Source organism: Gallinula chloropus, assembly GCF_964237585.1.
Source record: "Gallinula chloropus genome assembly, chromosome: 1".
NCBI classification, from domain to species: Eukaryota; Metazoa; Chordata; class Aves; order Gruiformes; family Rallidae; genus Gallinula; species Gallinula chloropus.
The window spans coordinates 192206495-192230384 of record NC_140085.1 but is presented as its reverse complement, the minus strand read 5'-3'; the positions used below and the strand labels follow the sequence as shown (position 1 = coordinate 192230384).

At 47.0% G+C, this 23890-nt stretch overlaps 1 protein-coding gene across 1 annotated transcript; it reads right to left on the bottom strand.

Moving 5' to 3' along the window:
• Positions 1-7359: 7359 nt before the first annotated feature.
• USP35 (ubiquitin specific peptidase 35) lies at positions 7360-23576 on the bottom strand (the record flags this gene model as incomplete). The annotated part of the gene is made up of 10 exons (XM_084263615.1): positions 22850-23576; positions 21747-21882; positions 17588-17717; positions 15958-16059; positions 12970-13128; positions 11868-12061; positions 11654-11747; positions 9959-10065; positions 8155-9364; positions 7360-7530 (listed from the first exon to the last, which is right to left on the bottom strand). The coding sequence occupies exons 1-10, from the start codon at positions 23529-23531 to the stop codon at positions 7360-7362; spliced, it is 2985 nt and encodes a 994-aa protein (XP_084119741.1). The 5' UTR covers positions 23532-23576.
• Between the last annotated feature and the right edge of the window lie 314 nt (positions 23577-23890).

The window sequence follows — 23890 nt, the reverse complement described above, 5'->3', positions numbered from 1 at the left end:
ATGAAGACCAGAGTACAGAGCTTCATATTTCTATAGCCCCTTTCATCATTTCATCTCAGGGGAGACTAAACGTTGGGCCTGATCCAGAGCCCACTGACGTATGCGTTCACTCACCCAGGAGTGAGCTTCCCATCCCTGCTGAAAAGCAAATGTGACTGAAGCTGATTATTTTTTTTTTCCTATTTCATGCTAGGCAGACACAAAGGAAGATGTGGATGGGGGAGAATGGTTGTGGGGCATGCTGGCTGCGTTTTCCTGCCAAAATTGTGCTGTTTGCCTCCTCTCACACCAAAATGCAACCACCTCTGGGGTAGATCACAGCAGCAGTTTTGGGAATTGCCCTTTATGCTGCTTTTGGTCTCTCTTGATAAGCAATGCAACTATTCTTGAGATGAAACTGAGCCCAACTCCAGGCAAAAAAAAAAAAACAAACCTTCAACTGGACCAAAAGCCTGGACAAATCAAGTGATAGCCCATGCTCAGCTTGAGTATTTCTCTCCACTTGGAAGATGGGGAGCTCAGCGAGTCCCAAAAGTACCCTGAAAATGAGGAGGTGAAGGGGCAGCAAACAGCACTAGCTCGTTTCTGATGGTGCGGTGGCCTGAAGACAATGCAATGCCCTGGGATGTGTTCCAGTGAGTCAGTGCCCTGTGCTTCTGGACTGGGACTTGTTGCACCCAGTGCCCACTCCCATATTTAATCCAAAGCATTACTTATGATTAGAAAAGCCCTCTGTGGTACTGGAAAAACTAGTCGTTTTTCCCACATCCCAAAAAATGCCTGCACGTGTTTGTGGGGCAAGCACTGGATTGGGATAACTCTTTTCCCAGGTTTACACCCCCTCTTTTGATGGTTTGCTTTCACGGGCATGTCCAGTAACTGGCCCTTTGCATTGAGCAGACCAAGGACCAAAACAGCCCCAAAGTAGCTGTTTTCCAACTGCTGGTTGCTGGTCCCTCTCTCACTGAGTGAGGCTTATGTGTCCCCAGAAACAGATATATTCCTCCCCTTTTTTACCCAGCTGAGCACCAAGCAAATAACCCCTCCAAACTCCATAGCAGCCCATACACTCTACACATTGCCATATATCCATGACTATATCAACCCCTCCTGAAAACCATTAAGTAATCAATGGTTGCAGTGGAAACAGTCATTCCTGATGGTTGCTGAGCTGATTACAGCAGTCCCTGATGATTAATGTTTGTGCAGTATTTAGTCTTAAACCATATTGAAAAGCAGCTGGTTTAATTACACGGACTGCCAAGAACTTTGTCCTGAAGGCATTGAGTTTATCACATCCACTCTATACTTGGATGCTCAAGTATGACTGACTCTTTTGTTATAAATAGGTATTTTAGGAAGCAGAGAACATTGCAAATGATTCATTTTAATTGCAATTAAAATGGCTTGAGCCTCCACGTCAGAGCCTGCTCTTCAGCTCTGCTGTCCCATTTAACAGAAGGGATGTGCTCGCACGTGTGAGCTCATGGAGAAGGGCTGTCTGCGGGACAAGCATCATGACCTCAGCGTCTAGTTTTATGAAGTACCAGGGCCACAGCTCAAAGTTCTCCCTGAGCTTTCAAATGACTAATCTGGGGGTTGCAAAAGGCAGAAGTCTCCAAAAGTGTTTACCCCTTGCTGTGAGCGTGAAACTGCTGCTCATGTGTAAGCTGCCTTAGAGCTGGTTTGGTCTGAACTCGGGTTTGAGTGTTTGGTGGGCAAGACATTTCCAGCTCTAAACAGATGCTGGGCTTAGACTTAGTCTCAAGTTGGAAGGAAGAAAATATGTGTGAGTGCAGATGGTGCCAGGGCAAAGCTGAGTGTCTGGTGGGTAGGGGCAGATCTGGAGCCAGAACCTAAAGGTAGATTAAGGCTTGGGTTAACTGGGGGTAACTGGGGTGGATTTCAACCCGAGACCACCAGCCACAGACAAGGATTATATATGGGCTTATGACATGATGGAAGAGAAGGCAGTGGAATTTGGCAGCAAGAGTTGCATTCTGGTGCTCAACACATGCTCCCTCAGCATGAGTCTTGAATATAGAGAAGGTGTGTGAGTTGTGGTGTGTGGTTTTGCTCAGTAAAAACCACACACTGCTGGGATGGGATTTCCCACTGCTCTAGGGATTTACCCAGGGCACTTAACTCTCAAAAGGATCATCCAGTCTGACAATGTGATACCTCAGTGCTCTGGCCTTCAAGGAGTCCTGCTCCGTGCACCCAGCTTTGAGCTAGACAAAAGAAGTCCTACCAAAAATGAGGTGGGGACCCAGACATGCTGGGAGATATCTTGGTCTGGGACAGCAGTGCCATGGTTTCACAGGGTTGTGCCACCTCCATCCATATCAGGCTGGATGAACCCCATAGCTGGCCCTGCTTGGAGCAGGAGTTGGACTAGAGACATGTTTCTTCCCCAGTTTACCCTGAGACCCTGTGCCACTGGGGCTGAACAGATACTCCTCTATGTGAGGGAAGGGGCCAAAAGAACATCCTAGAGCCCTATATCAGGGCCAGGGTCTCTTCTCTGGCCATGAAGCCAAGTGACAAGCCAAAGCTCATCCCCTAAGACTATACCTCCCCAGGGGTGGGACCTTATCCACACTGGAGCCGTCCCTGGCACCTAGGAGAGGGCTGGCTGGTGCAGACCAATTCATCCAGGACATTGTCACACAGCCCAAGCAACCAGGGGACATCTTGAACCTGTAAATTTGTTAGAGTAGACATTGACCCAGAGCTCTTTGCAGCCCTACGCTGTCCCCTACAACCCGGTGTCCCTGACCCTTGAGCATACCGAGAAGACTTGACCCTCTTTGGCCACACATTGACCATGACTCCTTGGGAATGGCAGAGCCATGCCCAGGTCTTACATGGTGGTGAACTTTCATAGGGAAATGTCTAAATAGCTACCAGGTCCTGTCTGATCTACCTGGCCCAGGAGGCAAATAAGAGGGTGGTTTTCTCAAATCATGCTTGCATTGTGTTGCTGTTTTCCTACCTGGTGATGCTACTAGTCCATGTAAAAGTTAACACTCACCACACGGTGTGTTCCATTGGAAGGATGTTGTCTGGATGAGATCGGTGCAGCGGAGCTGTGCCTATGGAGAAGCCATAATGGGAATGGCAAAGGGCAGAGCCTAACCCCAAACCCAGCCAGAGGACAGACATGGTCATCAAAGGCCTGTCAAGAAAATCAGAGGGACCAGTCCAGCATCAAATCACAAGGGCAAATAAACCAGTTTAGGGCCCCTGGTGAGTCTACATGCCACTCTTCTAGGCCCAGAAAGCACCAACCTGCCCACATGTACGCAGTAATCTCACAGCTGTTAAGGAGGAGGTAGAGACACGCACCATTTGGTCAAAATGACTCCTTGTCCTGGAGCAATTCATCCCTCCATCAGCTTGTCCTTGATGTCTCATCCTTGTAGTCGCAATTTTACTTCTGTGTTCGCAGCTCTTTGAGTTATGTTGTTAATCAGGTTGCTACTTCAGTGGCTGCTCTTGAGAAACGTTGATATGTAGCAAGGCATCACCAAACAGCTCTCCCCCAACCAACCCATGGCCAGCTGGTCCTGGCACATGGTGTCCAAATTTTAACAGGAGCCAGCAACAACTGGAGCAGAAGCTGGTTCATATGACACCATCTCTTGAGCTAAAATATCTTCTCATCAGACCTGCTTGCAATCAGCAGGCTCTTAGTTTGTCATGCTGACCATTGCTAACATATAACAGGCTCATTTGTAGGCCAGTGGGTTGACTATATGGAAGAGTTTTGTCCCAAGACCAGGAGACAAGAAACCACCATTTTTATTGTCATTCTTTGGGTGGCACCACACTGTATCTTCAGGTGGGATGAGTGGGTTCACTTGAACTCTGGATCCTACTTGTGTCTCCAGCTTATAAAATGAAAATGTTTAGTACTTATTTCCCCACCTCACAGGTGCATCAGGAGGTGTAATTAACTGGCAACTAATAATGCAAAGAGTTGTTTTGAGTCTGCATGCATTGGCTGGGCAGCATGTAGTCCTACCCTGTTGTCACATGTAGCATCACACACACGACACTGCGCATCCCACTCTGCAAAACCCATTAAAAAAAACCACTCATCCTTAATTACCAAGGTGGAAAAATAAACCTTAGCAGTATTTTCTCCTGAGCAAGGGGAGTGGGGGTAAAAAGCCATTTGCACAGTTTCAGCATTCTGCTGCCACAATGACCCTGAAAATGCCACATTTTGTTTGAGAGCCCTTTGGATGCGGTGGCTGAAGTGCGTCACGGAGAGGGGAAGGGAGCAGGACCCTGAGCTCCACGGGGAGCCCGCCGATGAATTCTGTAGGGTTAGGACCAAAACTTTAGAGTAGTTACACCCTAGTCAACCCAGCCCTTGGTGAAGTCATAGGGTCCCCATTGACTTCGGTCATGGTTGTGTGGGGGTGGACCCAGCCAAATTAGGGTAGTTTCCTCCATTTGTTTCTTAACCTGCTGCGAGGGGGGTCGGAGCCCCGGCTTTGAAGCCGTCGTGTCGGCAGCCGATTCGCAGGGATGTTTTGTGTGTTTTAAAGCCTTTGACTGTTCTTAAAGAGGAGTATTTTAATTTTTTTTTTCCATTTGTAGAAGGAAGGACAAGAGTAATCTGTGGCAAACTGTACAGTACGTGTCTTCTTGTGGTGTCACTGTTTGAATGGTTATTAAGTTTTCAAATCACTGTGGACAGCTAATCACTTAAGTTATTAATTTATTCTTTGGGGGGGTCGTTGTTTGTTTTTTGGGTTTTTTTAAAAGTAATTTGAAACAATTATTTATCCTGTAAATTGGTCTTGAGTGAAGCCTAGATAATACTTTTTTTGCTGTTAATAAACATGGTACATGCCTAACGTGAAGGTGATCTCATTTTTAAGTACTGTATAATGCAGCAGGAAGGCAACAGTAAAATAAAAGAATGATAATAAAAGGACATCACTCACTGGTGTCTCCCAGCATGGATCTGGAGTGGGGAGAGAAAAGGAAGAACTAATGACCAGATCAAGTTGAATTACACAGCACCTTTAAAGCTTTCAGAGCATATTCCCAGCGTGTCACCAAGTATCCCCTACAGGTTCAGGTTTCCTGTCTGTGCAGTGATGGCCTTCAGGATGCAGTTATGTTTTTTTCCAGATAACAGAACCCAAATTGCAAGTTTTTCAGCTGCTAAAGTGAATTTCATACTATATATCTGCTCCAGAGAGATACTGTGGTGGGTGCAGGGTGAGAGCTAATGCTGCTTTCCTCACTCATCAGCAGCTGGGCACCCGTGAGCCCCAGCTCAGGGCACCAAATCACCCATAAACCCTGAGCATCAGAATAAACCTTTTTCCTCCCCTGGTTCAAGACACTTACACATGCTCTTAAAAAAAGACACTTGGGAAAAGACACCTCCCTCCAGCACAGCCCCTGCAAACCCCTGTTTTAGACAGGAGTAGCATTACCTCCCATCTAGAGCACATCTGGGATCCTGAGCCTGGAGCTGAGGACTCCTCTGTGGGCTCTCCTCAGCCAGAGGTATGTGTGAGACTATGGGCCCATACCACTGTATGTGCTATAGCATATACTTTACCAATATACCACATAAGAACATCAGGGCTATTACTAGCAGCAGTGGGACCAGCAGGTCAAGGGAGGGGATTCTGCCACCCTGCTCCACTCTGGGAAGACCCCTACCTGCAGTGCTGCATCCAGCTCGGGTGTCGCCAGGACAAAAAGGACAGAGAGCCTTTGGAGTGAGTCCAGATCAGGCCACAAAGATGTTCTGAGGGCTGGAGCACCTCTGCTCTGTAGACAGGATGAGAAGGTTGGGCTGGTTCAACCTAAAGAAGTGAAGGCTCTGGGGAAACCTCAGAGTCCCTTCCAGTCCCTAAAGGGGCTTCAGAAAAGCTGGAAGACAACTGGTGACAAGGGCAGGGAAGGCCAAGACAAGGGGAATGACATTCGGCTGAAGAAAGATCAGATAGGAGGAAGAAATTTTTCCCTGTGTTGCATTAAGACATTAAGCCTCTGTGTTGAATTAATTGATTTCCTTTATTTATATATAGGAAAGGCAATAAAAGAATACAATAGTATATGTCAGAGATTTGACCCCAAGTGTCCTCTACAGCAGACGTTCTGCTTGCATTATCCATAGCAATGTCTGTGCTTTACCTTTTCCTCCACAGCAACACAGTATTTCAACCCCAACACCCCAGGGTCAGGATCAGGCCCTGCACCTGGGACCTAAGGCACACTTCTCTGCCACTTCAGCTAGAGAAATCTCTACTACAGGCACAAGGGAGTAGCAGGCAGGGACAACAGCAGGGGAAGGATGTGGGAAGGAGCCGTGTTCTTGTAGACACACTTGAGGGGCTTGAGATGGCCTCCTGCCACCAAAATCAGCCCCTGTCCAATTACTGATTTATATAATGCATTGGTTTACATAGCAGTGCTTATATTGGGTTGATATAATATATCTGGTTGAGTTACTTTCCTTGCAAATCAGCATTTCAAACAATAACTAGTGCTGCTCAGTTCAAGGTATCCCAAAGGAAAGCCCAAATTTTAAAGGACAGTACTAGCCCAGAAAGCCTTGAGATGGCAGCAGCAGAAAGAAGCTGAGTCCTTAAGACACATCTAGACAGACAGCTGTGTACACAAGCGGTGTCCAGAGGTCACCCAATGGAGCCCCAAAAACCTGACTGGGCCTGACTCTTGGCTGGAGGGGGTTGTGCCCCTCAGTCTCTTTTGGGTGCTTTGCAATGCTGCATAACACACACACACACACACCCCAGGTAGAACAAGCAGGATTGCAGGCTCACTGGCCCACCAGATCAGCATTGTCACGTTGGCTGCTTGGCTTTTTTTAGCCTTTTTCAATCTCTAGAGCTGTGTGTTGAGGTGGGTTCTCAAAACCACGTTAAAAAACCCCAAACATAACCAGGCAGAAGTCTTCCCAAAATCAACTCATTGCCACAGGAAAGGCTGCAGATGGGATGTGTATTGAACATCTCCATTCCTAAGGCCATGCTGGGTCCACCCTTATCCCCATCTCTGTTGCCTCCCCAGGCTGGTGGCATGGCTCACAGCAGGCAAGACACAGCTACACTGAAGCAAAAGGGCACTTCTCCGAGCTGTCGGCAGCTGCTCATCTCTGCGTTAGCTTAGTTACATTAAGGCGTGAAGACCAAGTGCATAGGAAGCAGTGGGACCCTCCAGGTGCCTCCAAATCAGCCCCTGAGTCCATTTCCATTCAAATATTCCCCAAACCCTCCTCCAAGATGCTCACTGTCAACAGAATGAGGAAGATGAGGTTCAGGTTGGCTCTGTGGACATTGACTGTTTGGTTTAACCCGGTGGTTAGAAGACCAGTCCATGAAAGGAGCTGGATCCACCTCCACCCGCTGCTGGGCTGCAGCCCCCCGATGAGCTGTCATCATCCTTGTCCCTGTCAAAGTCTCTCCACCACAGCGGGGATTTCGGCAGGGCAGAAATGTAGGCGGCTCTGTTCCTCGCTTCTTTTTCCTGCTCCTAGGAGAGGGAAGGGGGAGATATAACACAAGGATATTTGTGGCTAAATGATGTAGGTGGGAGGATGCTCCCACCTTCCCTAAGAAGCTGGGAGCCTGTTTGGTCCCCCCTGGGAACCTCCTCCAAACTAAACCAGGGTGACCAGGACACAGGCAGAAGGGATGGAGTCAAGCATTGCATCCTTCCATCAGTCAAAACCCAGCCCTTCCAGATCCACCTCTGGAAGATGGACCACTCAATTCTTTCCTGGTGCCGCTCATGTCCAGGGACACCACCAGTTGGAAAGCTATGAATCTTATCAACTGAATGAAATCTGCTCTAGTTTGTGGTCCCAGCTCGCCCATTTTCCCCAGTTATAGGAAAATTTCAGGCAGAGCTGCCTGGGGTGGGCAACAGCAAGTCAACCCAAGCACAGTCACAGGAAGTCTTGCACTGACCTCAACGCATGATTTCACTAGGAAACTGCAATCTGCTTGTGTATGGGTGGTAAGAAGAAACAGGTACCTGCAAGTGCAGATTTATTCACAGGGTAGGACTCTGCTGCTGCTGGGATGGTGGGAACATGTCCTATGAGCTAGGCAGCTGCAGAATCGCACCCTGCTGCGGGGTGGCAGTGGGAGTTACCTGCAAGTAGAGGATGTTATCTTTGGAAATGGCTTCCATCAAGTCTTTGTGGAGGGAGGGTTCTCCATGCAGGCAGCCAGCCTCAGCCAGAGCCTCATGCAGCGGGCAGCTCTGCCTGCCCGGTCGCTGCCTGTAGAAGAGGACGTAGGCAGTGTCCTTGGGGAAGAAAGAGGTAACGTTGCTAACCGATTCGAAGGAGGAGAAGGAAACCCTGGTGTCATTGAAGAGGTACCACTGGATTTCAAAGTCCAACTGCTTGTCAGAGGCTGGTTTCGGCACCCCATCCTGGGGCTGCCCACTGGGGATGGTGTCAGTGCACTCCCTGGAGTAGCAATAGTAGTGGCCGCTCTCAGAGGAGATGCCTGAGTGCACCACCACACTGCAGAGGTCGTACACCACAGACATGAAGCCACTTCCCGGGGCAGGCCTGTCCTTCCCACGCTGGCAAGCCTCCTCGGTTTCCTCTGGGGTGACCAGGATGGGCAGTTTGAGCACCACAGGGATGGAGACGTTGTCCAGTATCTTCTTCCTTTTCATAGTCCGTGGGTCAAAGGAGAACCGCAGCAGCGTGAGGATGAGGTAGTGTGGACCCTCCGTCAGCTCCGCAACCTTCTCAGCGTCCTGCAAGGACGCGCATTTCTCACAGTGGTACTTGTTCTCTGCTGTCAGTCTCTCCGGGGACAGAAAATAGTTGATTAAATCTGGGACTGATCTGGAGTCCTTGGGAGCACAAGCCTGCTCCCCAAAAGCTGAAGGAGTGTCTTTGGCTGCATCCACACGAACAGCATTGCTGCTTAAGGGATTTGACCCCTCCCCTGGCTCCTGGAAACTCAGTGTTTCCACTGGCATCGGTGGGGATGCAGGGTCTCCAGCCACGGGGGCTTTCCTCTGGATCCAGGGAGACCCCATAAGCTGGCTTTCAGGAGGCTCGATAAACTGTGGGCCAATTTCTTCCACAGGTAAAACAGATGTGCTCCCAAGCACACGCCTGTCTGGTGGAGGAAAAGCCAGGGACAGGTCTGTGAACACTTCTTCTCGTGAGGAGACATTCAGACACTTCAAGCAGCGGATCTTTGTCATCATTTTACCCCCAAACATCTTCTCAACCAATGTCTTGTTTAAGTAATGATGCTCTACTGCTTGAGACATCAAGCTGGATTCCTTGAGTTTCTGGTAGATCCTTTTTCCAGTTTTTTCTTCTTCATGTAGCCTTTGACAGGGAAAAAAGAAGGGGGGAAAAAAGCTGTGTTATGCACCAATAAAACACCAAGAGGGAATTTCTAAAGTAGGGGTTTTCTTCTTCACTTGAAGGAGTTAATCCAGGTTAACCCACCTGTGCCTAGGGCTCTGGTGCTGTGGAAGGAAGGTGGGAAGGATTTGGGAACCTGAGGTCTCCATGTGCCATTGATCCCTCACTTCTAGGGGGATTGCTGGGACACCAGAGATTTGGTATTTCTAGGTAAGAGAAAGGCAAAATCAATCTTACAGAGGAGGCCAAAGTGGCTTGTCAGGCAACTCTCTGAACTTGGTGCAATTCCCTTTGTCTCCAGAGCCAAGGCAGAAGTTTTTAAGGTGAACTAAGTTCTGACCTTACCCTTAACCCACCACAAACCAGGTTTTATCAAGGAGTCCTGGACCAGTCTCACCATCTTTCACCCCAGTCCACCGCTCTCCCAACTCTTCCATGTCTCAGTCACTTGCCCAGTTTGGCCCAGTTTGCATGTGAGTCAGCACTAAACACGGCATCGGGTCTGGGGGTGTCATTGTCACCAGGCTCCGCAGTCACAGCGCGCTCACCACGTACCGGTCCAGCAAGTACTTGAGATACTCCGAGCAGTCCTGCTGAGCACCGGGGGTGAACCAGGGAGGCCAGGAGGCAGAGAGGAAGCTCTCAGGTGAGATGGCAGGTCGCTGGCAGCAACACAGAAGAAGGAGAATTGCTTTTAACCCAGGGAATCTAATTCCCATTTCACACAGGGGGGTGGAGAGGGAAGATGAGGGTCTTGCTGTCTGCTTTACTGGGAGAGCAGGGTGCATTTGGGTGCCTGAAAGGTGCCCCATTTTTCCCCCCCCACCCCACCATGGTTAATCCCAGTGCAAAGGAAGATGGTTTTGGTTTGCTGCAAACTAGAACTGTATAGATGAATCCCAGCCATTATTTCACATATACTTCTACGAAATATCCACATTTATTTTTCCTCCCATTTTAGAATGGTTTATTGAACTGACCTAAAGACTTATACTTAATTCAGCCTGAATTTAATTTGATGACCCATTTAAATTGATCAGGATCTCTCTCACCAAATCTTTCATTAACAAAACAAAAAAACCAAATAAAAAAATCCAGTAAACTTCCACCTGCCATTCTGATCAGTGCAGGCCAGTGAGCTGCATTACCAGGTTGAATTAACCCAACTCTCTCAGACTGCCTCCATAGCAGAGGTGCTGCAGCCCTCAGATCATCTTCATGGCCTTCTCTGGACTCACTCCAAGAAGTCCATGTCTTTCCTGTAGTGGAGACCCTAGATGTGGATGCAGCACTGCATGGGAGTATCCCCTCCCTCAACCTGCTAGTCATGCTGGTTTAGATGCAGCCCAGGACATGGTTTCTGGCTCACGTTGAGCTTCTATCCACCAACACCCCTAAATCCTCCTCAATTCACTCTCCACGCAGCCTGTGTTTGTGCTTGGGATTGCCCTAACCCATGTGCAGGTCCTTGTGCTTGGCCTTGTTGAACTTCATACAGTTCACATCTCTCCAGACTGTCCAGGTCCCTCTAGGTGACATCCCTCCCCTCCAGAGTGCTGACTCCACGACACATCTTGGTGTTGTCAGCACACTTGCTGAGGGTGCATCGATCCCACTTGTCCATGTCTCCAAAAAAGATGTTAAACATTTGCTCATGTTAAATTTCAGGTTTATCAAGATATCATTCATTTAAGGGTGGTGGTGGGGGGTGTTTAACCTTTCCCTCAAACACAGAGGACTTCCAATCTAAAGGAAAGGTTTTATGTTTGTTTGTTTGTTTTTTTTTTAAATAAAACCACTTTTAAGGCAATTTTCTTCTAATTGCCTGTGCTTTGCTGTAAAGCAAGGGGACAAGCGAGCTGCTCCAGTCTTCCTCCTTGCTGTGCAGCAAGAAGCAAAGATCTTTGCTTTACACCAACAGCCTTTTCAGCTGACCACATATGTAAACTATTACCAAATGTATTTTGTCAAAACTATTAGCTATTACATCAGTCCAGCCCAGGAAGACCACAGGCTGAAGATAGGCAGCCTGATGTGAACACAGCTTGCTTTCATGGGTGATAGGAGCTTGCCTCCTCCACCCCCAAAATTAGCCTCTTTCATATAAACAAAATTCATCCCCTTATATAAAAAAACACACCAAGATCCACAGCTCCTTATCAGCACGTTGGAGTCGGCAGGAAGCAACTTGGAGACGAGCCTTTCCGCAGCCGACAGTCCAAACAAATAACTAGAACATGAAATAATTACCTGACTGTGCTCCAAAAACGCAAAGAGCCACTGGAGCTTTGTCATCAGGGGCTGGGAGTTGCCCTCAGTTAAATTCAACACCGAATGTCGAAAGCTGCAGAAGGAAAACAGAGATGCAAACCATGAGATGGAAATTCAGCGCAGGACACACAGTGCCTGCGTGACGAGCAACCCCGGTACAGTCTGGAGTGGGAGCAAGGGGGCAAAAACTCACTCTGAAGCCATGAAAAGAGACTGTATAATGCTGTTCATGTAGCAGGTGTTCCCCAAATTTATTAACCCTATCTTTCCCGTCTCTGATTTGGATGCTAGGCGTGGGTAGAAGCAGGCCAGTTCATTCTTCTGGGAAGTCCAAGCATTTTGTCCCAAGAGATGTTTAATTCTGTCCTCGTTTGGAATAGGAAGAGCCTTGGGAAGAGAGGTCTGTGTTACAAATCATTATCTTTCCATGTGAAGAATTAGTAATGGGCAACAGCAACACTCCTCTGCTAGTGGTGGTTGCAGCATGTAGAGTCATAGAATCACTTAGGCTGGAAGAGACCTTTAAGATCAGAGTCCAACCACAGCCTAACTCTGCCTAGTCCACCTCTAGACCATGTCCCAAAACACACCTTTTAAATACGTCCAGGGACAGCACATTTTAAATACCTCCAGCACAACTCATTTCCCCTGCTCTTCATGTGAACATGAATCCATACAAGGAATGGTTTAGTTGCTAGTGCTACTGTTTTGAAGATATTTGAGAATAAAACTACAGCTAAAACCCCCAGCCATGACCAGGACTTCTGCAGAACCACCACAAGGCTTATCAATGCTTATAAATCCTTGAGGGGTGGGGGTCAGGAGGATGGGGTCAGTCTTCTTTCAGTGGTGCCCAGGGACAGGACAAGAAGCAATAGGCACAATCTGGCATAGAGGAAGTTCCACCTAAACATGAGGAGGAACTTCTTTCCTGGGAGGGTGGCAGAGCCCTGGGACAGGCTGCCCATAGAGTCTGGGGAGTCTCCAACTCTGGAGACATTCAAAACCCATTTGGACATTGTACTGTGCAGCCTGCTCAAGGTTTATCCTGTTCTGGCAGGGGGCTGGACTATATGATCTCCAGAGGTCCCTTGAAACCCCAATCAGTCTGTGATTCTGTTTCTTCCTTCAATTTGCCTAGGTGGAACTCAAACTCAGCATTTCAACCCTTTCTCCTACCAGAGTTTTGAGATGTATTTTGACATCCTGACCAGCAGGAAAGTCCCTCTGCACTAGGCTGTGAATTAAGATACTATTTCCATGTGCAAGCCAGAAAAAAGAGGGGTGTGTCTTACTTTAACCGCTTCCAGGACTGGTTCATAAAGATCTGGAAATCCAGAGAAGCGGAAGAACATGCAGTGGATGAGCTCAGCCAGCTGCTCCAGGGAGCTGGTAGCAGAATTGGAGTCCTCTTTCTTCAGAGAGGCCACCAGCCTGGGGATGTGAGGGAGCAGCTAGAAAAAAGAAAGTTCACCACATCAAATACGTCTCCAAATTATTCAAAGAGCTTTAGCACACATGAAGGGGACTGAAATTCACCCCCAGACAGAAGGGACAGTCAATGGGACTTGACTTCAGTCCCATTCTGGACTTAATCCTTCACCCTACAAAATCAAGAGCAACTCTTTGGTTGAGTTTAGTGGTGCAAATGCTATAGACCATAGAGGCTTTCCTGTTGCACGGCACCTGCACGTTTGTGCTGCTGCTTTGCTGGGCTGAGATTTCCATTCTTTGTGCAGCTCAGTCTCTACTAAAACACATCCCCACATCAGAAAGTAGCATTGTACACTGCCTGCCAAGCACAGAGATTCAAACCTGCCAGACAGATGAATGAGCTTGTAAGAACTGCTGTCTGGTGTGCTACACTTGACTGGAATTGAACTGGAATTGGTGTGGTCAGATGGGTGGCTACAGGCATGTCAGCAGCACATTTGTTATTTTGCTTTCATCCAGAAAATGTAAAAATTAACAAGCAGCCACAAACACAGATGATACATTGCTCACGGGCACCCTCTGCTGACCCCACAGCTGCACGGAGAATTAATAACCTATTTCCGACGCTGCAGATGTGCTGGAGTCTCCCTGGGCACTTACACAACCTTTGCCATAGTTATATTTTATGTGATATTTTTTTACCCCAGAACAATCCTGGAGTAAAGTCTCAGGACCCCCAGTCTGACCATTGCTTGGTTCTCCATTCCTCCCTTCTCTTCATTCTCTCTTTCCTTCTTCCTCCTCTAAAATGTTGGAGATTTTAACTATTTCCTTTCCAACAGGAACATTTTCTTGGGTACCTTTTTATAGATCAATATTTTGCCAAGCTGTGACCTGTGATGAGGACAATTCTACAAAATCTTCCAAACTACCAAGGCAAACACAAAAAGGTAAGAAGACAGGTCTGTGTCCTGGGTTGGTTTTTTTTTAAATAGCAGATGAAATTTGTTCTCACTGCTCTGCAGATGGAAACTTCAAGCCAAGAGCAACCAACAGCTTTTGGAGTGTTTCGAAATTTGGACGCACGACTGAAAACAATCTGTTGGAACGACTCTATATTTAGAAAGCAAAGAGTTTCTCAAGAAATTCAGACTAATTTAAAGTGTCTCCAGCTGAGGAATGAAAAAAACGTCGGTTGAAAATGTTGGCCAGCTTTGCTTTTTTCCAGCCTTATCTGTTTAGTCGGTGATCTTTAGGAGAAAAGCCAAATGTAAGGGCTTTAACGAAAAAGTATAAAATCAAACATTAATAGGAGTCATTTTCCATTACTTCTTTTATCAGTTCAATCACTGCAAGCATGTCTTTGCCTTAGGTCTTGCTTTTTCATTACAGTATTCCAGGGGCAACGCCAGCAAGAAGCAGCGACATGCTGTAGTGTCAGCAGTAAAACAAAATAGAAATGTGGAAATGAAGATTCTAATGCTGCTAAAATTGGGGGTTTGCTTTTAAAAGCACAGGATTTATAAAGCAGAAGTGTTCTGATCCAGCCTTCAAGCCTTGTTGTGCTGATGGTGTGCGGTGCTTTGTTGGAAAGGTGACCCATCACTTGAAGAAATGGTAATGGGTGCCCCATGTTGGTGACAGTTGGAAAGTACATGCAGGGTGAGGCCCGTTGAGTGCAACAGACAGTCAGACACCTGCTTAGGGAACAGCAAGGGCTGTTGAAGAACATATTGCCCATCCTCTGCTGCCTGAGCCCACTGCAACACTCTCAATGCAAAGGTTTTGCCTAGCACATCCCAAAGCCAGAGTGGCAACATCTATCACATCTCAGCTGAAAGCATGGGAACAAACACGAGACTCTATCTTCTAAACCAGTCCCTGGAAGAACACCCTCAGCCAGAATGGGTCAGTGTACACCCTGTACACCTTCCTGCCCTGGGCCATCCCTCCACCTCCTCCCCTTTCCTTCTCCAGGCAAATGGAATAGTGCAGTTTTGTGGTTGAGACCAAGCTTGGCAATACTGACCATCATTATTTTCTGCTAGGGTAGGTTTCACCTGGGCTTCTTTTATAACACAGTTCGGCACGTTGCCACTAAAATGGCTCCACACACAGGACTGTGGCTGGGAGAAGTAAGTGGTCCAAGAGCAAGAGCAAGGAAGAAGGGAACCTCCTTTTCCACTCGCAGGGTGGAAATGAGTGCAAGAGCACTACAGCCACTGCTGCTGAGACTCTAGAGTGTGGCTTGACAGGCCACTCAAAGTATTTGCAGTAACTGTATCCACAGTTGGTGGGCTTGGAAGTTGAGAGAGAACCACAGAGGTCCACTTGCCCATAGAGGCCATTCCTCCACAGAAGAAAAGCAGAGCATACACACATTGCACACATTTCAAATCTGGAATAGGCAGGTCCCAACCAACTTTAGACTGATTTATCCCTGGAGATAAAGTTACTCAGCTGATAATCCTCAAGAAAAACTGGAGGAAAAATACCAGAGTAAAGAAAGCAAAGCCTAGCTTTCATCTGCACCTCACTATCTAGCATAGGATGGTTGATCAGCCTGTGGCAACCATTGAGGCTCAGGACTTGCCCCACCATCTCAGCACTGACTTCATGGTGCCCAAAAAGCTGTTCATGCTGCAGGAGAGGTGGAACATCTGCCAGGACAGACTGCAACTACATGGACAGGGTTGAGTTTACATCACTTGGTGAAATCAAGAAGATGAGGGAGGTATTCCTCAGTATCTCAGTACCTTGGGCTGCCCCCCACACACGCCGCCCCATAGCACGGTTATACTCGGGGCAATTCCCTCGTCAGACACAAGGAATGCCAGACACAACCTTACCAAGTGAAACGCCTCATGGGAGTGCTGGAAGCTCAGCAGCATGTACTGCAGGACTGAAAGAGCCCCTTCTCTCACAATGGGGTACAGCAATTTGGAGAAGACCTGGTGAGGAAGGAAAAAAAAGCAAAGGAGAAGGCAAAATGGCACCACGACACACAAGACAAGGCTGGCAGAGAAGAGAAGCACTGGGCATCTACCAACCCTACTCTGTCTACACTGGCTGTCAGAGCAAACAGCCTACACCTAGGTCTCCAGAGTTATCTCCTGTCCCGAGCATGGCCTCAGAGCATCCTAAAAATACTGTGTGGGTTATCTTAACATTTTCAGGCTTGTGCAATGCCTGGCACAATGAGGTGCAGAGCTCTGGGCTGAATACAGTGGCATCTCCACACCTCCTGACAGATGAGGCTGTGCAAACACAGAGGCATGACAGATGGCAGGGGGCTGGAACTAGATGACCTTTGAGGTCCCTTCCAACCCAAGGCATTCTATGATTTTCTAAAATGTGCCTCTTCTGTTTTATTGTGATATATGGAGCCCTTTCACTAACGTTTCAGGCAAAGGGATACAAAGGAAAGGCCATTTTCATTTATCCTACCTTACATAAAACAGTGTAAATTGACAATGCCCCCTTCAGATCATGCTTCTGAGAGTTTCCAAGAATCACATATTATTTTGAGGACTATGTCCCTTTCCTATCCATTAGCAATGAGAGGAAAGATAAAGAAAAGCCAGAGCTACTTGGCTACTCTCCCACTGCTCAATGCATGTGGAGGGTCATAGGAACAAATGCAGCTATTAACAATATTCCAATACTGATAATTATGGTATCGATAATTTCTATGGTGACTTCTAGTGAAGGCTCAGCCAGGCATTATCCCCACCTTAGGAAGGAGTGAACGGTGGGACCAAGGCATAGAAAATGTTTTTGGAGAGGTAACCAATTTCTGTGGTTGGTCACTTGTTTTTCAGAAAGCTGCAAATATTCACTGCCAAAATAGGTGATAGCAATGGCAGCGGGACTTTATCAGAGCTGGTAAGTGAACTAAGGTCAGGGTACAGACTTAAAAACTGATCTGTGACTGGGCTGTTAACATGCTCACTGGTGTGTGTTTTGCCCATGCCAACCAGCACTGATCCAAGGACAGTTGAAGGACAGTGTGTCACATTTCCAAAGACAGGTTGTACAAGAGCTCTGCAGTTTGGGAAGAAAAAATGTTTGGTTGGATAGGAAATCCTTGACCTGAATTTTTCATAACCTTTGCTTTTCTGTCCTAAGGAACCTGCTTTGTCGGGGGTGGGGGGTGAACTCAATGATCTCCTGAGGTCCCTTCCAACCCCTACAATTCTGTGATTCTGTGAGTATCACAGTACCTTTGCCACCCAAGACCTGCAGGTTGTTCTGGAGAATATCACTCCTGGTCATAAAACAAGTCATCACCCCACCACCCCATAGAGAAGAAGGCAGCGCTCACAGAAGGAACAGAGGACACAATAGTCCCTTCAAAGCCCCATTTCTATTTGCTGTACATCCCAAATCGCTTCTCATCCTCATTTGGTTGAGAGGCAGAAGATCTCTCAGGTGCAATTAGTCTGTTGCTTACACTCATGTTAAAACAAGCACACTGACCTTTTCAATTTTTGAAAGAGTAACTTCAATCAAAATGCTGAACTTCTTCACCGCAGCCAAACCCTTCAGCAGGGCGATGATCCACTTGTCTATGTTCTTCCCCAGGGGCCAGGACACCCAGTCAATCATCCTGGAATGAAATACCAAATCCTAAAGTAAATTAATGCACATGTTATGAAAACAAGGTTTTGCTCTGAATTAAACCTCCAAATTCATGTCCAGTCAGCAGGGTGACCAAGAAAAAGATGGGCCCTGCATAAGGGGTTTCACATGCTCTTCAAAAAATAACAGAGACTGAACTGGAGTCATACCAACATCATCAGCATGCTGTGGCTCATTAAAAGACCTGACCAACCCCATACAAGAGATAATTTCTTCACCTACCTTCAGTCAACCTGAGTTTCAGTTTTTAATAGAGAATCATCGTATCAGAGACTGGTTTGAGTTGGAAGGGATCTCAAAGCACATCTAGTACCAACCCCCTGCCATAGGTACGGAAACCCTCCACTACACCAGGGTGCCCAAAGACCCATCCAGCCTGGCTTTGAACCCTGCCATGGATCACGTGACAGCCACAGCTTCTCTGGGAAATGTAGGCCTCACCACTCTCATCATAATTTTTCCCCCCTCATATCTAATCTAAATTTACTTTATTCCTTTTTCTGTCACTCCCTGCCCTTGCTACCAGCCCCTCTCCAGCTTTCCTGGAGCCCCTTTAGGGACTGGAAGGGGCTTCGAGTTCTTCCTGGAGCCTTCTCTTTTCCAGGCTGAACAACCCCAACTCTCAGCCTGTCTCCAGAGCAGAGGTGTTGCAGCCCCCAGATCATCTTCATGGCCTTTTCTGGACTTGCTCCAAAAGCTCCATGTCCTTCTTGTCCTGGGGATACCAGAGCTGGATGCAGCACTGAAGGGGGAGTTCTCATAAGAGTGGTGGGGAGAACCCTCTCCCTCTACCTCCTGGTCACACTGCTGGGGATGGAGCCTAGAACATAGTTGGCTTTCTGGGCTGCAAGTGCACATTACCAGCAGATTTTGAGCTTTTCACCCACCAACACCCCCAAGTCCTTCTCAGGGATGTTCTCCATCCATTCTCCACCCAGCCTGTAGCTGTGCTTGGGATTGCTCCGACCCATGTGCAGGACTGTACACTCAGCCTTGTTCAACTTCATGCAGCTTGCATGGTGTGACCTCTCCAGCCTGTATGCAAGGCGCAAGAAATGGATGGTGTGTGATGACAGCTCATCTGCTCAAAGTCAATCAGCCAGAGAACAGGTGACTAAAAGTTCCCAGTGCAAAAGCAGCCATAGAAAAGACCAGCACCATGCTGTGATGCAGAGGAAAAAGAAAAAAAAAGTAAGTTTTCTATGACAAATTAATGACCTCTCAAGCTACTAAGGCCGTGATGAACCACACCTGGAACAAGGAGCACAAACCTCACCATCCCTCTCCAAGACCAATGAACTGAAGTGGGAGCAGGTGTTGAAGAAGCCTGTTAAGGTGGTCAGGGAAATGAAGAACCTTTCCTGTGAGAAAAGCTTAAAAAAATCATCTGGCTTGTTTAGCATGGCCATGGGAAAGCAAAAGTGGGAAAGAGCTGCTCTGCCTGCATACATTGAGGGAATAAACATTAGGGAGGGAAAAGAGCTATTTATGTTGGCATAAAATCAAATTAAGTATAAGATGGCCAAAAATACATATAGGCTGGCTATTATAAGAGAGATTTGAACCATAAAAGCAACCCAATGGTAGAACAGCTGTGAAAGAACAGAAGTGGGAGCAAAAGCCCTTCCTGCTGTGAGGAGCATAGCATGAACATTCATGAAAGAAGTCTGTAATGGCCAATCTTATGATGCAGGGAGATGGATCCAGAGATCCAAAGGTCCCTCTTCACCCTGTCTTCTTTTACACAGACATAAATATCCTTTTCTATTTGTTTTGGGCTTTTTTTACCAGCACTAGTGGCTAAGTTACAGCCCTCCCAGCTCCCGCTACCTGCCTGGGCTGCTACAGTAGAAAGAAATTACACTTAAAATTCACTTCCCACATTGCAAGATCCCCAAATGTTTTTGAGGTCGTGGTCCTAGTTTTCCAAAGGAGACACTGATTTGATATGCCAGATTTTCAAAAGCTCATATTCTGATTTCCAGACATGCCAAGTGGCTGCATGGTTGTGTGACCTTCTTCATCTAGACCTGGGTCCTCTGACACAGACACACCCGCCAGGAAAGGAAAAATAAAAAAAATTAAAAATGAATCAGTGGGTACCACTGAAACCACAGATGCACATTAATAAAGCTCATATAAAAAAACATCTTTTCAATGGTCTGTGGGGATAGGACAAGGGGCAGTGGCTTCAAGTTGGAGCACAGGAAGTTCTGCACCAATATGTGGAAGAACTTTTTCCCCGTGAGGGTGAGGGAGCCCTGGGACAGGCTGCCCAGGGGGGTGTGGAGTCTCCTTCTCTGAAAATATTCCAGACCTGTCCTAGGGACCCTGCTTTGGCAGGGGGGTTGGACCTGATGAGCTCTGGAGGTCCCTTCCAACCCCTGTGATTCTATGATTCTGTGATAAACTCTAGGAGGAACTCCCTAAAAGTGATTGTGCTGTACACTTATACCAGCAGGTGACAGGCTTGTTTTTTTTTTTTTTAACCACTGTTTCTTCTTTAAACCCTTGATCAGAAGCTCCACCCCACATCCAGTGTGTTCCTCTGCTACTCACTCCCAAAGCCAAGCTTTGGAGAAAGAGACTTTTCCACACAGCCAGTTTCTCAGGGATCCTTTCAACCCCCACTTTTTTTCTGTGATTTTCTAGGCATGGAGCACATACTCATCGAAAGGTCAATGGTCACCCAGGTTTCTGGGGCACTCACCCACTGTAAACACACCACCCAAACTTACTTGTTTCTCCTAACTGATCTCAATTACATTTTCCAGGCTCTGCTTAATGTTTGGCTAATTCTGAGTAATCATTTACTCATCCTCCTGCGTGACAGAGAATGTTTTAAGGCAGTGATGCAATTGGTTTTGCAACCTCTATATTTAGACACTGGTGCTCTCAGAGAGTTTATCACCTGGAGCTTGCAGCAGCAGGTTCCCAGAAGGACAAGAAGATGGAGAAGAGGGTTAAGAACCACACTGGTGATTTAATCTTTTGTCTTGGGTTGCTCTGGACTCTGAGGAAACCATGGCCTTCCCCAGCGAGTCAAAATGAAGCAAATCCTTTCTGCATACATAAAGTTCCCATCAGCAATAACCTGTTTCTGTCATGTAACCTCACTGGTAGGGGGACACAAATACCAGTCCTGCAATAAGAAGAGGAAAAGAGATGTTTCCAGCAAGACCAAGACACAGCAGCTCCTTTGGGTTAGCATGTGCTACTGCATGTGGACATCACTCATTTAAATGGAAACCTTTAAGACAAGCGTGGGTTGAAGATACTCCTAAGCAAGTCTGGAGCAAGATGCTACAGCATAAAAGAGCTGCAGGACTTGGACACAAATGCACAAGAAAGATCTGGTGGTACCAACAACTAGGCCTGCATGTTAGGTAGTATTTCGCCCATTACTATTCATCGTATCTTGATGCTTCCATTGAGTCTACCTGCACAAAGTGCAGGGATAAACATTGTAGAGGACCAAGATCCAGACAAGCAGCCCCACATTCATCTGACAAAGATCAAGGTGGGATCATTGAAACAGTTAAGCATACCTCCCTTTCCAAGATTTTAAGCTGTGACTGGTGATTTAAGATGATGTCCTTCTGAACAGAGGTGGGCATCAAGATAAGTCTGTAAAGGAGATTTTTGTGAAGAAAAGGCCCTCAACAGCTTCTGGGGAAAAAAAATCCGAACTCTTCAAGACATCTTGAAGACGTCTTGTTGGGCACCCCATAACACTACTTATTTCTAAGTAAAAATAAATCAACCAAATATAACAACAACAACAATAATAATAATAATATAAACAGTCTTTATTTTAGTTCTCTAGGCCCTTGGGGCTGGAAGAAGGGATCCAGAAATTCCCTTTTTCCCTACACACTCCTTACTAGACAACACCAGCCAAATTGGTTCACATAAAACCACTAAGGAACTGAGTGCAGCTTTGGAGCAGGGTTTTCTCTGACCTGAGAACAATGTTCACTAGTAAAGCTTCTCCTACCTGCTGATGGCCGTCATCATTTGCACATCGGTGATGCTGTCATCATTGGTTAGGTTTCTTATGACACCATCCATGAGCTCCAGAGGGACAAACTGGACCACACTGGCCAAAGCATTGGAAGGTGCTTCCTGCTCCTCTGCAAGATATGGGTGAGCACCAGCAATGTTAGTTGCTGGGAAAACCAGATACATGAGGTCATTTCTTGTCTCTAAAAGCCAAATCATTTCTGCCTCTGTAAACAGAGTGGATATTCAGCTGGTGCAAATGAGCATTGTGGAGTCCTGCATTTAGCTGTGCTAGGAGAACAATTCCCCAGATCCCAGTGTAGCACATAATAAGGTTGGGTCATAGCAGATGGACTGTTGCATGAAGTCATACATAGCCCAAAGGCAGGCAGGGATCACAGGAAAAAGAACATTATCGGTCCAACCCTGGGTCTCAAATTCCCTCTGTGCATTCTCTTTATCGCATGGGATGCAACTGCAGCTTTTCATACAGAGGGCCCTGAAAAAAAACAATCCCCTCGTGGGTTTAGGAATAGCTGAAGCAAGAGCTCTTACCTCCAAAAGTATTCTGAGACCCTTCTACAATAACATAAAGGCCCCAGAAGTTGAGTAAGTATCTTCCCTCTGTAAGATACGACCACCCTCCAGAGAGACAGCAGGGCTTCCTACCTCTTCCTGACCAGTTAGAAATAGCTCCTTAGCTTTGCTCCTGGTTTCTGGTAAGGAGCATGCTGTTGGGTTCCATCAAGTCATCCATGACAGAGCAACATTTCTAAAAGCTTTCAAGTCCCACTCTAACCAGGTGCAGATAAGGTGCTTTGCATTAAGCTCAGCTGATGATGAGAAGTGCTGAACACACAAACTTGTGCTGCAAGTAATTCTACCCAGTTAGTGACTTCCATGTGCTTTCAGGGAATATTGTTTTCCTAGCCTAAAGCCCTGGGTAACTTTTAGGGACACAGATTTATTATATTTCAGCTATGGCTACATTACTGGAGCAGGTGAGAACCATGCCAGTCATCAGACTCTTTAGTTCCTCATAAAGCCAAAATTCACATTCCCACCCCTTTCTGTTCGCTTGTTTTATTTTTTTGTTACCTGTTGAAGAGATGATAGTGAACAGCTCCTTCAAAGAGGGCAGGATGGCTGAGGTCTGAGTCCTCCAGATCCTCTGCAGCAGACCACTCACTTTGTTCACCTGCTCCAAAAACTCCATAATGTCCTCTTCTGCCTCAGAGACGCACTGGAACTGCCTGATGCACCGGATCAGCTGCTGACAAAACAAGACCTGATGTTTGCCCATGGGGATACACTGAGGGTGCTGGGTTAAGAGTTTGCTGATCTTTGCACACTGCTTGAGGCTGGGCCTCTCGCAGACTTTCCGGAGCACCTCGATCCTCAATAAGCCAAAAATACTGTTTGCTGATGGGCTTTCCAAGACGAACTGCAGTCCTAACTGGATATAATCGAGTACGTAATGGCTTCTCTTCCCCAGAGGACCATAACCTTCCTGGAGGAGACTCAGCAGGAAGCGGACGTTGAAGAACTCCTCAAATTCCTCCGGGTGGTAGTGGCCATAGACCTCCAAAACCTCCTTCCCAATCTCTCTTTTATATTTGGTGTCCCCCAGGAGGTAAAGCTTGGTGGATAGCTCCAGCATGGACCAGCATTGCTCGCTGTCCATGGGCTGCTTTGCTGCCTCAATGACGCGCCTCACTAGCCCTTGTTTCACATTGTTGGGGTATGAGGACATCACCACAGCTTCCAGTATCTTATCCATCTCTGCTCCAAGCTGCTGAAAGACAAGAACAGAGCAGGAGATTAGTTCAAGATGGGTCAGCTGAGTTTTCAAGTCCAGGCTGGCAAGGGACACCAAAGAAGATCCTGAGAGCTGTCTGGAATCACTATGAAGATGATCATTCTTTTGCCCCTTCCATGGTGGTATTCTGAATGATGCAGAAGTTTCCACTCTGGTGTCGTTTGACTGAGATTAAAGCCCCAAAACTAACTGAACACATAAAAAAATGAACTTCAAATTTTCATCTTGTAAATAACTGCAAATATACTACTTTACACTTGACCCTAAGAACAGTTACACTCCCTCTCCTTAAGGGGTTCAGCAATTCAAGGTGGTGCCCC